The sequence below is a fragment of the Mesoplodon mirus genome (genome assembly GCF_964341445.2).
Source record: "Mesoplodon mirus genome assembly, chromosome: 1".
NCBI lineage: Eukaryota > Metazoa > Chordata > Mammalia > Artiodactyla > Ziphiidae > Mesoplodon > Mesoplodon mirus.
In genome coordinates, this window is record NC_138976.1 from 37,546,132 (window position 1) to 37,562,954 (window position 16,823).

Here is a 16,823-nt window from a genome sequence, read left to right on the forward strand (position 1 = left end):
TGTTCCTTCCTCCACAACTTTTTGGAAGAGTTTGAGATGGATGGGTGTTAGCTCTTCTCTAAATGTTTGATAGAATTCACCTGTGAAGCCATCTGGTCCTGGACTTTTGTTTGTTGGAAGATTTTTCATCGCAGTTTCAATTTCATTACTTGTGATTGGTGTGTTCATATTTTCTATTTCTTCCTGGTTCAGTCTTGGAAGGTTATACCTTTCTAAGAATTTGTCCATTTCTTCCAGGTTGTCCATTTTATTGGCATACAGTTGCTTGTAGTAGTCTCTTAGGCTGCTTTGTATTTCTGCAGTGTCTGTTGTAACCTCTCCTTTTTCATTTCTAATTTTATTGATTTGAGTCCTCTCCCTCTTTTTCTTGAAGAGTCTGGCTAATGGTTTATCAATTTTGTTTATCTTCTCAAAGAAACAGCTTTTAGTTTTATTGATCCTTGCTCTTGTTTTCTTTGTTTCTATTTCATTTATTTCTGCTCTGATCTTTAGGATTTCTTTCCTTCTGCTAACTTTAGGTTTTGTTTGTTCTTCTTTCTCTAGTTCCTTAAGGTGTAAGGTTAGATTATTTATTTGAGATTTTTCTTGTTTCTTGAGGTAGGCTTGTTTAGCTATAAACTTCCCTCTCAGAACTGCTTTTGCTGCACCCCGTAGGTTTTGGATCATCATGTTTTCATTGTCATTTGTCTCTAGGTAATTTTTGATTTCCTCTTTGATTTCTTCAGTGATCTCTTGGCTATTTAGTAATGTATTGTTTAGCCTCCATGTGTTTGTGTTTTTTACATTTTCTTCCCTGTAATTCATTTCTAATCTCATAGCATTGTGGTCAGAAAAGATGCCTGATATGATTTCAATTTTCTTAAATTTACTGAGGCTTGATTTGTGACCCAAGATGTGAGCTATCCTGGAGAATGTTCCGTGTGCACTTGAGAAGAAAGTGTGATCTGGTGTTTCTGGATGGAATGTCCTATAAATATCAATTAAATCTATCTGGTCTATTGTGTCATTTAAAGCTTCCGTTTCCTTATTTATTTTCATTTTGGATGATCTGTCCATTGGTGTAAGTGAGGTGTTAAAGTCCCCCACTATTATTGTGTTACTGTCAATTTCCTCTTTTATAGCTGTTAGCAATTGCCTTATGTATTGAGGTGCTCCTATGTTGGGTGTGTATATATTTCTAATTGTTATATCTTCTTCTTGGATTGATCCCTTGATCATTATGTAGTGTCCTTCCTTGTCTCTTGTAACATTCTTTATTTTAAAGTCTATTTTATCCGATATGAGTATTGCTACTCTAGCTTTCTTTTGATTTCCATTTGCATGGAATATCTTTTTCCATCCCCTCACTTTCAGTCTGTATGTGTCCCTAGGTCTGAAGTGGGTCTCTTGTAGACAGCATATATATGGGTCTTGTTTTTGTATCTATTCAGCAAGCCTGTGTCTTTTGGTTGGATCATTTAATCCATTCACATTTAAGGTAACTATCAATATGTATGTTCCTATGACTATTTTCTTAATTGTTTTGGGTTTGTTTTTGTAGGTCCTTTTCTTCTCTTGTGTTTCCCACTTAGAGAAGTTCCTTTAGCATTTGTTGTAGAGCTGGTTTGGTGGTGCTGAATTCTCTTAGCTTTTGCTTGTCTGTAAAGCTTTTGATTTCTCCATCGAATCTGAATGAGATCCTTGCAGGGTAGAGTATTCCCTTTCATCACTTTAAGTATATCATGCCACTCCCTTCTGGCTTGTAGAGTTTCTGCTGAGAAATCAGCTGTTAACCTTATGGGAGTTCCCTTTATGTTATTTGTCATTTTTCCCTCGCTGCTTTAATTTTTCTTTGTCTTTATTTTTTGCCAGTTTGATTACTATGTGTCTCGGCATGTTTCTCCTTGGGTTTATCCTGTATGGGACTCGCTGGGCTTCCTGGACTTGGGTGGCTATTTCCTTTCCCACGTTAGGGAAGTTTTCGACTGTAATCTCTTCAAGTATTTTCTCGGGTCCTTTCTCTCTCTCTTCTCCTTCTGGGACCCCCATAATGCGAATATTGTTGGGTTGAATGTTGTCCCAGAGGTCTCTTAGGCTGTCTTCATTTCTTTTCATTCTTTTTTCTTTAGTCTGTTCCGCAGGTGTGAATTCCACCATTCTGTCTTCCAGGTCACTTATCCGTTCTTCTGCCTCAGTTATTCTGCTATTGATTCCTTCTAGTGTAGTCTTCATTTCAGTTATTGTATTGTTCATCTCTGTTTGTTTGTTCTTTAATCCTTCTAGGTCTTTGTTAAACATTTCTTGCATCTTCTCGATCTTTGCCTCCATTCTTTTTCCGAGGTCCTGGATCATCTTCACTATCATTATTCTGAATTCTTTTTCTGGAAGGTTGCCTATCTCCACTTCATTTAGTTGTTTTTCTGGGGTTTTATCTTGTTCCTTCATCTGGTACATAGCCCTCTGCCTTTTCATCTTGTCTATCTTTCTGTGAATGTGGTTTTTGATCCACAGGCTGCAGTGACAATTGCAGTTTAAAATCTGTTCGCTCTCCTCTGAGACAATGTGAGCCTCTCTGCAGCATCCCCCTCTTTCCCTAATACTCTACTTGATGTTCCATTCTGACTCTAAGCTAGCTGATGGGTTGTGGAGTCAGGGTTGAAATCTCTCTCTCTTTATCAATTTGTGAAAAGAAATAAAGTAATATGCTAATACCATTTAATTTAGTGCTGTCCAGGATGACAAATAAGATATTTGAGACTATATGTTGCAGAGAAGTAACAGCTCTTCATGTGCTAAGGAAAAGAGAAAGGATGTGTAACTTGTCTTCCTTTCTTTCTATCCTTTTGTCATTGTTGTTAACATAAATGCTATTTTTTTACAGTGAAAATTTTAGATAGAACATTCTTTGTTTTTCTGCATTCATTTTTCCCCTTCTATTATTGTAATGCCTGCATTAGTATATCAGTTAATACATATGGCAAAATTGTTGGGATTAAATGCAAGGTTACTACATCGATTTCATGCTATAAACATTGTTCCCTACTGTATTTATTCTAATTTATGTATGCTTGATAGAAATTTCATTTTTTAACGTGTTGTATCTCTTAGGAGTTTTCTACTATTTAACATGATCCGAAGATACAATTCTCTGAGGAAGGTAATGGCAAATTATTTTAATGCCTTTTATTGTCTTTGTTTCTAGCGTATTCTACTAAGCTCAACAAATTTCCTGTATTTAATATTAATGATGACTTGAATGATCTGTGTACCAGTGCAGTAAGCCCAAATACAACCAAAGCAACACGGTATGCCCTGAATGTGTGGCGATATTGGTGTATGACCAATGGGCTCAAAGATCACACAGACATCACCAAGGTAAGAAACCCTTAAGTTTACTTCTTCTTTTGGTCAACTTCACTGAGCTTCCATGTGTCAGGCACTGTGCTAAGTATTGTGGGGAACACAGAACAGGTACTTTCTGCCTGAGGAAACTTTGAAAGACCATAAAATAGAAAAATATCCACAGTACAAAACAGAATTTAATACGTGTTCTCGGAATTTATAGATCAGAAATGCCAAAAAATTCAGATGGATAAATTAATTTCAGTTTGTTGAGACTAGCAAAGGAATTGATATTTAAACTGTATTTTGAGGGAGAGGTAGGGTTTCAACAGAATTGAAGACAAGGGTCTTCTAGGCTGAGTCATGTAAGAAAGAGTAAAAATTAAAGGGATAGACCCACTTGCCTGCAGCAGAGGCTTCATATATGGGAGTAGTGGACTATAAAACTGGATTTTGACAACCCTTAAATGGCAAGCTGAAATCTTGTGAATATTGGGAAACCATTGAAGTTTTGTTTTGTTTTTGTGTTTGTTTGTAAGGAGAGACTTTATTTGAAGGATTATTGGGGGGGGCTGCAGCAGAGAAGGGACTGTTATAATAGAAACACTCTGACCATAAGATCTGCAAATATCTTAAGGGTTAGGTGAAAGGGAAACACTGAATTTTTTTGAACAGGGAGAAACATAAGAAACATAATATTGTAGAGCAATTAATTGGAGGTGATGAGCAAAAATGTATTAATATTCTTGGTCCTCAATTTCCCCAGTTGTAAAATGAACCCTTAGAATCTCTTCCAACTTGAAATGTTGGAGGGTTGTGAATAGAAGGGAAAATTCTTGGACATGTAGAGTCAGAACAGAAAGATGTATTTTGATTTGGATATGTTGAGTTTAGATAATAGAGATGTCTACCAGATGGATATGTCGAATAAGCATTTGGGAAGGTGGGACTTAAAACATGGGGGAAATGTTAAAGCTGGAAGTATAGATTCAAAGATATTGCAAATAGAAGTCATAACTGAAGCGCAAGGGCAGGTGACATCTCCAAGTTTGGGTGATGTGTTTAGGGCACCAACAAGAGATGGAATAGGAAATCCAGATTTCTACTTCAGGCAGCATGGTGCCCTAGATACTGTGAGGGGCCTTTCTTTCTTGCAGAAAGAAAGGGAGCCATCCACAGGATCAAAACAGGAGCCGTGTGAGCAGTAAGCACGTATGAAAGGCAGGGCTCTTTCTCAGGGCTTATGTTGATAACATCATTAAGAAGGGAAGAGGCAGGGAGCTAAACTGAAGAATCCTTGATTGAGGAGCAGACCCTGCAAGTGTCTAAAGAAGTTCTTGGTCAGTAGCATACCCTGGCTCCTTGCAGAGTCATATGCTAATAATCTTTGAAGGGAAACATCCAAAATATAGGTGCTCAGATTTTTCACAGATTAAGACCAACTAAATGTGTGCTCATTAAAAAAAAAAAATCACTATCCACTTAAGGAAATACATCACCATGAATGAGAATGAATAGAAACAACAAAGAACAGATTTAGACACCAGGGACTTTAGATAGTAGATTATAGGTTAAGGATGTATGAAATGTTTGTTGAAACAATGAAAAGAATTATAAAAATGAAAAAGCAACAACATACTAATCAAAATGATCCAGCAGATTAGAAAATAAATTGAAATTTCCACTTGTGGCCATAAAGGAATAGAAGGGTCCAGAATTACTCTCCTGCTGTAACAGCTAGAAAACTGGGCATAATATATGAAATAACTCTTCCTACAGAACAGGCAGCACAGGACTTGATCCCTAAGATGGGTGCTTGACCACCTCTCAGACTTTCTGTCGGGAGACATTTTTTCTTTTTTTTTTTTTTGTGGTACGTGGGCCTCTCACTCTTGTGGCCTCTCCGGTTGCGGAGCACAGGCTCCGGACGCGCAGGCTCAGCGGCCATGGCTCACAGGCCTAGCCGCTCTGCGGCATGTGGGATCCTCCCGGACTGGGGCACGAACCCATGTCCCCTGCATCGGCAGGCGGACTCTCAACCACTGCGTCAGCAGGGGAGCCCTGGAGACAATTTTTAAACTGCATTGAAGAGAGGGGAACCCAAACTGAGCCTGGCAATCTTGCTGAGTTGAGGGGAGACAGAAATCAGAGCTCAGGGCGGCTGAGGACATGAGAACAACTAGAAAGAAGTTACAACATTCATTGAAAAGATAAGACAAATCCAGAATTTAATAATGTAAAATTCACAATTTCTAGCATACAATCAACAGTTACTATACATAGGAAGAAGTGGGAACATATAACCCATGCCCAGGAGAAAAATCAGTTAAGTCTTTCACTTCCAACCAATTTGGAGGAGATTTACTCTCCTGCCAGAAACAACCAAGAAACAGACAAATGATATAACTAATGTTTTGCAAGGTATTATATAATACACAAAGAAGAGCAGTGATCTCTAAGAGATGGGAAACAAGTTGAGCCTTACATGTGCCCCAGCTTGCTGCCTTGAAAGAGTCTACAGGGCTGTGGTGCAGGGAGGGAGCATGCAGGCAGAGCCTAGCAGATTTGCTGAGTTGAGGAAATGGAACTGAGTCCAGAGAGACCCAGGTGGCTAGAATTGTCATAACAGAATATTCGAAAGTAGAGAGCTACACAGAAAGAGAACGTGAGAGATCTGAAGCTATTCTGTCTCAAATATTCAGCTGAGTACTGATCAACATCTGCATGTGAGGAAACTACTCAAGGCTGGGCAAAAAAAAAAAAAAAAAAAGATGCCTGAAAGAATCAGAGGTAATAGTACCTGGAGCTCACACAGAACTGGAAACAGTACCTCTTCCCACCAGTCAGACAGGAAAAACCTCAGGATTCGTGGGGTAGAGACTTTAGAAAGGTCTTGCATCAAATGTGGAGAATAATTAGCCACAGACTGAGCTTTGCTCTAACCCTACCCAACAAATCTGAAAAGCAAGACCCAGCTACATGAAAAGGTGCTAGATATCACTAATCGTCAGGGAAATGCAAATCAGAACCGCAGTGAGCTGCCACCTCACATCTGTTAGGATGACTGCTCTCAAAAGACAAGAGTTAACTGGTGTTGGTAAGGGTGTGGAGAAAAGGGAGCTGCTGAGCACTACCGGTGCACATGTAAAGTGGCGCAGCCACTGTAGAAAAAGAGGATGGAGGCTCCTCAGAACATTAAAAGTAGAACTATCATGCGATCCTTTATCTAAAGGAAACGAAAACACTAATTCAAAAGGCTATATACACCCCTGTGTTCATTGCAGCATTATTTACAGTAGCCAAGACACAGAAGCAACCTAAGTATCCATAGATGGATGAATGGATAAAGAATATGTGGTGTATAGATACAATGGAATATTATTCAGCCATAAAAAGGAAGAAAATCTTGCTGTTTGCAACAACATGGATGGACCTTGAGGGCATTATACTAAATGAAATAAGTCAGACAGAGAAAGACAATTACCATATGATCTCACTTATATGTGGAACCTAAAAGAACAAAAAACCTCCTAGCCACAAAGAACAGATTGGTGGTCACTAGAGTCTGGGAATGAGCAGTGTTGAAAATGGGTGAAGGTGGTCAAAAGGCCTGGGGATGTAATGTGCAGCATGATGAGTATAGTTAATAACACGGTACTGTATATTTGAAAGTTGCTAAGAGAGTAGATCTTAAAAGCTCTTGTTACAAGAAAAAAATTTTTTAACTATGTATGGTGATGGGTGTTGACTAGATTTGTTGTGGTAATCATTTGGCAATATATACAAATATCAAAATATTATGTTATACACCTGAAACTGATATAGTGTCATATGGTAATTATATCTCAATTTTTTTTAATTAAGAAAAAGCAAGACCCAAAAGGGTCAAACAGTTTTCAAGTAACTTAACTATGTCCCAGAACAAACCTTAAGAATATTTATAGGAATATAAGAATATCCAGAACCCAAGAAGTAAAATTCACAATCTCTGGCAACTAAACAAAAATTTTCAGTCTTGCAAAGGAGCAAGAAAATAGCAATATATCACTTAAAGAATGAATCAATCAAAACCAACCCAGAACTGACACAGAGTTTAGAATTAGCAGACAAGGGCATTAAACCATTATTATGACGAAAATAAACACATGAAAAGATGCTCATTAGACCACAGGGAAATGCAAGACAAAATCACATGAGATTCTACTTCACATTCAGTAGAAAGACTAGGATAAAAAAAAGAAAAACAGATAATAACAAGTGTTGATGAGGATGTGGAGAAATTGGAACCCTCCTACATTTCTGGTGGGAATGCAAAATGATGCAACTGCTTTGGAAAGTCTGGCAGTTCCCCAAAAGTTAAACATAAGGTTACTCTCACCCAGCAATTCCATTCATAGGCATATACTCAAGAAAATTTAAGACATATATCTATACAAAAACCTGTACACAAATATTTGCTGTAGCATTATTCATCATAGCCAAAATGTACAAACAACCCAAATGTCCATCAGCAGATGAATGAATAAACAAAATGTGGCATATCCATACAATGGAATATTATTTGTCAATGAAAAGAAATGAAGTACTGATACATGCTTACAGCATGGCTGAACCTTGAAAGTGTTATACTAAGTAAAATAAGTCAGACACAAAAAAGCAAATATGTATGATTCCATTTATGTAAGGTACCTAGAATAGGCAGGTTCATAGAGACAGAAAGTATAATAGAGGTTACCAGGGGCTGGCAGGGGGAAGAAATGTAGAGTTATTGTATAATGAGTACAGTTTCTGTTTGGAATGACAAAAAAGTTCTGGAAATGAGTAGTGATGATGGTTGCACAACATTGTGAATGTACTTAATGACACTGGATGGTACACTTATAAATGGTTAAGATGGTAGATTTTATATTATGTATATTTTACCACAATAAAAAAGCAAATAAATCTATTAAAATGTAACAATTTCACCTTTATTAATAATAATTTTAAAATTCATCTATTCTCATAGACCCTCATCACCATGTCTTCAACCCCTAACCTTAACCTTTTCTAGGTCAGAGGATCTTGTCTTCCAGACTTTGTGAAGTCACTATGAAGACAGTTGTCCATTACTGGGAAACTTTACATTTCCCTGCGGGAATCCATAAAAAGAGCCCCATTTCCCCATAACCTTCATGGCATAGGTAACATATACATCTCAGGTAGTAAAAATGTCTCGATTGTCCAGTTGGGTGTGCCTTATCATCACTTCTCGTTTCACCTGTGTTGTTTGGAGGAATAATGGATGAGGAAGAAGATATATTTCAATCCTCTGTCTCACATGGGCCACTTAAATATTTTTAATGATTAAATTCTTAAGAAAGAGGCCAGTCTCTTAGAGCATTAGCCAGTATTTTTGTTAAAAGAAGGAATTGTGGCATCAAAGTCCATAGTCTTAATCTCACTTTTTGGTCTCAGTGCAAGGTATTTTTAGTGTAAGCGTGTCTTTTTTTGTTTGTTTGTTTTTTGTGGTACACAGGCCTCTCACTGCTGTGGCCTCTCCCGTCGTGGAGCACAGGCTCCGGACGCGCAGGCTCAGCGGCCATGGCTCACGGGCCCAGCCACTCCGCGGCTTGTGGGATCTTCCCGGACCGGGACACGAACCCGTGTCCCCTGCATCGGCAGGCGGACTCTCAACCACTGCGCCACCAGGGAAGCCCCTAAGTGTGTCTTTAAAGCTAGATATAGCTAGCAGCAAACAAGCTAGGTTACAGCTGTTTATCATGGTTTGGCAGCTGGTAAACCTCAAATTTAGTTATTTTTTCAAGGAGGAAAGAAAAGAGTCAAATCAGACTTCAAAATGTGATCTAAATTAGCAGAGTGTACCCTGCCAGTCTCACACTCTAATCACTCTGTGATCTACTATGTGTGTTCCACATGGTATTTTTTCTTCATAAGTGTGACCTAATCCTCACTGATACATCTCCCTCAAAGTTGCTATCTCATTGATTTACATATTCCTTAGCCTCACTCAGAAAATAGAGCATCTTGAAGTTCAATACCTGTTTTTCTCAATAAAGTGAAATTTAGTAACTGCAAAAATGAAGTCATTTTTGTTGTCAGCAGTGGTTACTTCAAGATTCATTTTTTTTTCCTATTAGAGTACTTGTAGTTCACAAGCATTTTCTCCACTTTCTTCATCCGCTAGTCAAGATTATCACAAAGGGGAGTTTGAGGCATTCCCCAAAGTAACTCTTGGTTTTACTTGTCTAATTCTTTCAGTTGCCAAGGATTACTACATAGTTCCAGAACTTTGGGATTTGCCAGGCAAGTCAGTCTTCTTATACTGCTCTTTCCCACCTGGAGTCATCCGCCCCATGACAACCTCTTACTTCTCTTTGGTCATTTTCACATCAAGAAAACCCAGTTTGGGGACTTCCCTGGTGGTCCAGCGGTTAAGACTCTGCGCTCCCAATGCAGGGGGCCCAGCTTCGATCCCTGGTCAGGGAACTAGCCCCCATGCATGCTGCAACTAAATATCCTGTGTGCTACAACTAAGACCCGGTGCAGCCAATTAAAAAAAAAAAAAAAGCCCAATTTGTAATCCATGGTGAATTTGACCTTCAGAGTGGCTTATGAAGGAAAATACTTTCCTGCAATGTCTTCATAACAATTTAAGACCTCGAGGAATAATTATCAACCAAAACTCAATCTGAGAAAACTAAGGAGGCAGGCAACATGGGCCAGAATGAACAGTTTCTTGTGTACAAAGAATATAAATTTTGTGACTTGACATTTCTTCAGGAATTGCTTTTGCTGTGATTTTTCTTTGAAACTTATGGTATAATCAAGAGAAATGTTCTGCACCCTAAGTCAGCTTGGTTCTCCTGACTCCAGGGTTAATTCATTGCTTTAACCCATGTTTATCAGTTCATTGGGTATCTATTATACATTTCAGGCCTTCTGGTAGGGTCTTCAGCATGAAGAACCAGTCATGTATGAGATGTAATTCTTGCATTCAGGAAGCTTTCAGTCCACTTTGAGAGACAGACATATAAATAGATAAAAGGCTGTGCAATATGGAGAGGGCCATAATAAAATTTAAATTAAGTGCCTTGGGATTCCAGGTGAGAGAGTAACTTTGCTTAGGGAAGCTGGAGAAGCCTTTTATATAGACAGCAGAATTTGAGCTAGATCTGAAACAAGGAATAGAGGTTTTCCAAATAGAGAAGGTTAGAAGAAAAAACATTCTAGGCAGAGGAAATAGCATATGCAAAGACTTGGAAGCATGAAAGAGCCCTGTGGTTTCTACGAATGGCACAAAGTTCAGTGAAGCTGGAAAACAGAGTATAAAGAGAACAAAAGATTAAGCTAGAGAAATAGGGTGTGTATCATTTATCTGTTGCTGCATAACAAACCACCCCAAAACTTAGTGGCTTAACAGAACATTCATTTTATTTGCTCATGATATGGGGTTTTCTCAGCTAGAAGTGGTTCTTCTACTGGTCTCACTTGGGATACTCATGTGGGTACAGTCATCTGTGTATGAGTTGGGAGGCAGCTTGTCTCTGAGTCACACGTTCCTGAGGTCTAATTCGGCTTCCTTACGTGGCAACATCATGTACTACGACAATGGAGGCAAACCTGTTAAGAACCTGTAAGATGAAAGCAGAACCCCTTGAGACCTAGGTTTGGAATTCACACATTGTTATTTCTACCACATTCTATTGGCCAAATTAATTCATGGCCAGCCGCGATTCCAAGGGTGGGAAAATAGATTCTACTTCCTGATGGGAGGAGCAGCAGAGTCACATTGCAAAGGGGCGTAAGAACAGGGAGGGGAGAGATGGTTGTGGCTGTCTTTGCAAACAATCTACCATAGGGTGGAAGCAGATTGTAAAGGATTGCATACAAGGTAAACAGTTTGGAATTTATCTGAAGGGCAAAAGGAAGCTATCAGAGGTTAGTTGTTTTGTTTTGTTTTGTTTTGTTTTTAAACACTAAGATAGTACGATTTTCTGCTCAGCACCCCTTATTTAAGGAACCATTCTTCTCCTACAATCCCCACGGTTACTGCAGAAGCCATTATGTTAGTACAGTGGCCCACCTTTTGGTCGGTTGTTTGGATCAGGAGTGGGCCAATCAGAATCCTTCCTTCAGACTTTTTTTCTACTGAAAATGAGAGTTGGACTCTTGCCAGTACCTGAAGCTGTAAGATATAACCCTTGGGGAGTGCTAAGTGGCTACATAAAGAAAGCAGCTCTGTACAGAGAAGCAGAGGTGAGAGGTGGAGCCCTGTTGGCCTTGAAATCCACTATTTCTGATATCCCTCTTTGCCAAGGCTGTTTCAAGTTTGGTCTCTCTCTTGCAACCACTCAAGTCCCAGCTAATACAAAGAGAAGTTAACACCTGCAAGTAGGGAGTTGCAAGTGACAGCATAAAAACCTGAAACCAGATGAGTTTTGGGTGTCATGGTTATTGAGAAGTTATTTTAACTGGTTTTTACTGGTATGTAAGAAAACTATTGCTTTTTATATTTTGTATGCAGCTACCCTATTCTTTCTGATGGCTTTTCGACTGAATCTCTTGGAGTTTCCTAGACCAACAATTAGATTATCAGAAAACAATTATGTTTTGTCTTTTTCCTTTCCTATATGCATATATACATACATACGTGTGTGTGTGTGTGTGTGTGTGTGTGTGTGTGTGTGTGTGTAATTTCTTTTTCTTGTCTTACTTGGCTGGCCAGAATCTTCAGAGCATTGTTGTATAATAGCAATGATATTCATCATTCTCATACTATTCCTGACTTCATAAAAAAGATTCTAATGTTTTCATCTTGGTGTAATTTTTTTTAACATCTTTATTGGAGTATAATTGCTTTACAATGGTGTGTTAGTTTCTACTTTATAACAAAGTGAATCAGTTATACATATACATATATCCCCATATCTCCTCCCTCTTGCGTCTTTGGTATAATATCTATCAGATTTGGATTAGAAAAAAAATGAAGAACGCTTATTTTTCCTGTGTTCCAAAACTGTTTACATATAAAAGAAAAGCTGAATCAACTCCATAACGCCATCTCTTTATGAGTGACATACATCTTTGACAGTCATTTCATTCTCTTCTCTTGCTTGGGGCTCTTCAGATCTCTTACCTCTTATTGAACCAACTTTGGTAATTTATATTTTGCTAGAAAATTGTTCAGGTTATTTATATTTTCAAATTAATATGCATAGTTATGATATTCTTTCATATTCTTTATTCATTTTCTATAGTTATAGTCTTTCTCTTTCCTAATATTGTTTATATGTATATTTCCTTTCCTCTTCTTTCTCTCTCTTTCTGTCATATTTGCTAGAAGTTTGTCAATTTTATAGGTCTTTTCAAAGATTACATATTTTCATTTTTTATCTATACCAATTTATATCTTTTCCAGTTCATTAATTTGTTTTATTTTTATTGATTCACTCTATTTTTGAACTTGATTTACTTTTTCTAGTCTTTTGTGTTGAATAGTGTTCGCTTATTTTTAATAAAGTTTCTAACAAAAGCAATTAAGACTGTGGTGTTATTGGAGTATATTTGGCAACACCTCATACATTTTGATATGTAATGTTTTCAGTTTGCCTCATTTTTAATCTATAATTCAGTTTTTATTTTCCTCTTTGACCCAAGGGCTATTAGAAGAATGAATGTTACCTGTACAGTTTCTACTTTTAAAACATCTCTTACTGAGACTATCTTTTGTCCTAGAATGTGTATTCAACCTAAACTGACTATGAGCAAGGTCTGGTTTTATCTTTATGGCTCCCTCTTGAAAGTAAAGCTTTCTTACCCACCAACCTTCCTTCTCCTGCCATGCCTAAATGAGGAGTACTCTCTAATTGTCAGTATAATCATTAAGTCTTTCATATCTTTTGAACAAATATTAACATTGAAACCCTATCGATCATTAAGTCAGAAATATTTCCAGACTTATTCAGATAAATTCAAGTGAAAAATCAAGGGGCATTAACTTGCTGTGCAAAATGGACATGTGAGTCATCTTTCCCTACAGCACCAAGTACATGCAGAGATCAGGGAAATTACTGTCGGAATGATTCAGTTTGATAAGTTTAGTTCAGGAATTCTTCAAAGAGGATGGCTGAATTTTATTGAAGGGGAGGGAAGGAAATGATTTGCTAGAAAAGAGATGAAAGGGCCTTCCAGAGAGAAACGGTGAAAGTTACAAGGCCAATAATAAAAATGATTACATATATATATATATATATATATATATATATATATACACACACACACACATATATGTATGTTATGTGTGTGTGTTCATTACTATTTACAAACCCTTTCACATCCACTACTTTATTTAAGCATTACAATAATTCTTTGAGAAGGTATGATTATCATCTCCCATCCTGTTTGCTTAGAACACTGAGGTTTAAAGGGACTAAGTGGAGCCCAGTGTGGAACCTAGATCTTCCAGCATGAAATTCACTGTTTTTTCCACTATATCATGCTAAGAAGGCAGCCCTCTAGAGGGCTAACCAAAATACAGCCCCTAGTGAGGATCAGGAGAAGGAAGGAGGGGTCTGGCTACTTGGGTGTCCGCAAATGTGTAACCTCAATGTTTGTCTCATTTGAGATCCCTGCAGTGAAGCTGAACGAGCTGCTCGAGAACTTTTATGTCACCGTTAAGAAGAGCGACGGCTCAGACTTCCTGGCCACGTCGCTCCACGCCATCCGCCGAGGCCTGGACCGCATCCTGAAGAACGCGGGCGTGGGCTTCTCCATCACCAGCAGCACCTTCAGCTCCTCCACCAAGAAGCTCAAGGAGAAGCTGTGGGTGCTGAGTAAGGCAGGGATGTCAGGTGCCCGTTCTCGCAACATCGTCTACTTCTCCCTCTCTGATGAGGAGGAGATGTGGCAGGCAGGGTGTCTGGGGGATGACAGCCCCATCACCCTTCTGTCCACCGTGGTCAAGTACAACAGCCAATACCTGAATATGCGGACGCTGCAGGAGCATGCTGATCTGATGTATGGGGACATCGAGCTGCTCAAAGACCCACAGAACCAGCCCTATTTTGCCCGGACAGACAGCGTCAAGCGGGAGAGTCGGAGTAGTTCCACTCGAGTGTGCCACGGGAAGATCTACCACGAGCATTCCCGGGGACACAAGCAGTGCCCTTACTGCCTCCTCTACAAGTACATGTACATCCACCGACCACCCACCCAGATGGAGGCCAAGTCCCCTTTCTACCTTACCGCCAGGAAGGAGGCCGCAGACATGGGCAGCGTGTGGTACGAGGAACAGAGGATGGGACTGAGGTCTCTTCGGGGAATCGTCCCGAACTTAGCCAAGAAGGTCAAGCTGGAAAACTGTGAGAACTTCACCTTCGTCTCATTTACTCAGGTCTCCAGGAGGCTTGGCTCCCACAGCTGCTGCCAGTGAGTCTCCCCTGGGTCCCGGCCACCACCCGACACACCCTGGCAGGCGGGCGCTCCCCCAACAGCCAAGGCCAGAGCTCTGAGGTGGCAGGGATGACCGCGACTTCATGGTCAGGCTGGTCCCTGTCAGTGGGACTTCCTATTTCTTTGACTTTGTTTTTTTAACTGAAAGTAGATGAATATTTAGGATGCTTTATCCAGATGTGTGTCACCTTTGTTAAATTATAGAGTCTAATGCACTGTATAAATTACTACATACACAAGAGTGAGGAAGTTCATTTTTTCTAGTGCCTTTTTAGCACAGGTTTTCTCAAAAAAAATAAAAGGGAGGGGGGAAGAAAACTGTTTAAGTAGTCATTAAAAAAAAATCCCAGTAGCCTAGTAGCTTTAGAATGTTATAAACACTTTGTGGAATTACACTCACAGTGAGGAACTAGGAAGGGAGAGGCAGACATGTTAACTATTTCCAGGAGAAACATGGCACCTGGCACTCCTCCTTATGTTTTGTTGTTGGATAACTTGGTCCTGCAGAGCAAGCATCCTTGCTTGATGGAAGGCCGTGAAGCTACGCTCAGTCATGCTGATAGGAAGGTGAGGACTGCTCTCAACCCTGGGAGGAACTTGACCTCTGCATCAGTGGAGACAGTTTTATGAGAAAAGATTAATGCACCAAACGGTGCTTGTGAGAACAAGGTTTCCAATGAACTAGATGGTTTGTACCCTGAGGGAATTTCCAGTAGTAGAGAAAGTGTCTTGGAAAAGCGGTCTGCGATCAAAATGTGAAAAACCTCCTGAAGCAGAAGTGCCTACGTTTTCTTTCTCAGCGTCATGTGAAAGCTGTTTTCGTTTGAACATTTTTTAGAGGTTTTTTTTTTCATCTGTTCCTTGTGTCATACGGTTGTTCTTTCAGCATATAGCACTGGACTGTAATACAACTGAAAGTAATTTTCAGGCGTAACCAGGAAAATCCAACATAACAAGCTGCAAAGAAAACAAATTCCAAAATGTGTTTATTAAAGAGTTTTGAAATAGCCACAAGAGATCTCATCATTTTAGGTTGGCACCAATGCCTGGGACACGAGGATGTAGGCAACCTACCAGGTAAGCAAACCTAGCAACAAGGACAGAGTTGAAAAATCAGACCATGATGATAGGTTATCAGTGCAGCTTGAAATCATTTCACTCAGGTGAGATTAAACCTGACCACTTGTCATTCAAACGTTAACAGAGTGTTAATAACAATGTTATTATAACATTCTGTTATTATAACAGAATGTTATAATAACTGCTCTGAATATGTGAAAAAGGAGCCCAAAGAGGACTAATTAATAATAATAATAATTTCTAGGGAATCTTTATTTTGTATTTGAGGAAAGACTGCTACAACTTCATACCATTTTGTTCCTGTGTATGTTTTCCAATCCACAATTGAAAGTCTAGTATACATTCATTTTGTAGGAGTCCTAAAATCAGCCCTATTTCTTTTTCAAAACATTACTTTAGTATTTATTTTAATTGTTTTGAAAAATCATTCACTGGTCATTGAAATATATACTACTTCCTTTACCAGAGAAGACTCAACCAATGCTGCCTTAAGGTTGAATGCTGTTCCCTTTTTAGTTCCTGCACATTTATTTTGTTTACTAGTTGATCTTTCCTGAATATAGATTAACTTTGGTATGTCTCCATCTGTATATAAATAACAGGTAATATTTAATAAGCAGTGTTATGACTTGATATTGCACACTGTTCTGTTGTAGTTTCCTGTAGGGATTTTAAGGTTTTGATTAAAAGAGACACAAAACACGAGGTTCAGTTTCCTTTAGTGGGTGAACACCCAAAGGAAATTTTGTTTGAGGAAAGCACATGGTTGTTTTTCTTGACAGTACTGCACTTAAACAGAAATATAACCTATGTGAACTATTGGGCAGGGCCTGCAGCTTAATTAATAAAACCTCCATTTTTATTTTAAATAGATTCAAGAAGAAATTGCCATTAGATATCACTGGGATCTTTTCAGAGTTTAACATTTCCAAAAGTAGCAGTAACTGATCCAGAGGCTGTAATCTTTC

General features: G+C 38.8%; 1 protein-coding gene across 2 annotated transcripts in view; it reads left to right on the forward strand.

The window, feature by feature from the left end:
* Positions 1–16,823, forward strand: part of KIAA1958 — a 162,782-nt gene extending 145,959 nt beyond the window's left edge. For both annotated transcript variants that reach the window (XM_082623192.1, XM_082623191.1), the window contains 2 exons: positions 3,182–3,354; positions 13,949–16,823. In XM_082623192.1, coding sequence (XP_082479318.1) covers positions 3,182–3,354; positions 13,949–14,755 — 980 coding nt within the window. In that variant the 3' untranslated portion in view covers positions 14,756–16,823. The remainder of the gene's footprint in view (positions 1–3,181; positions 3,355–13,948) is intronic.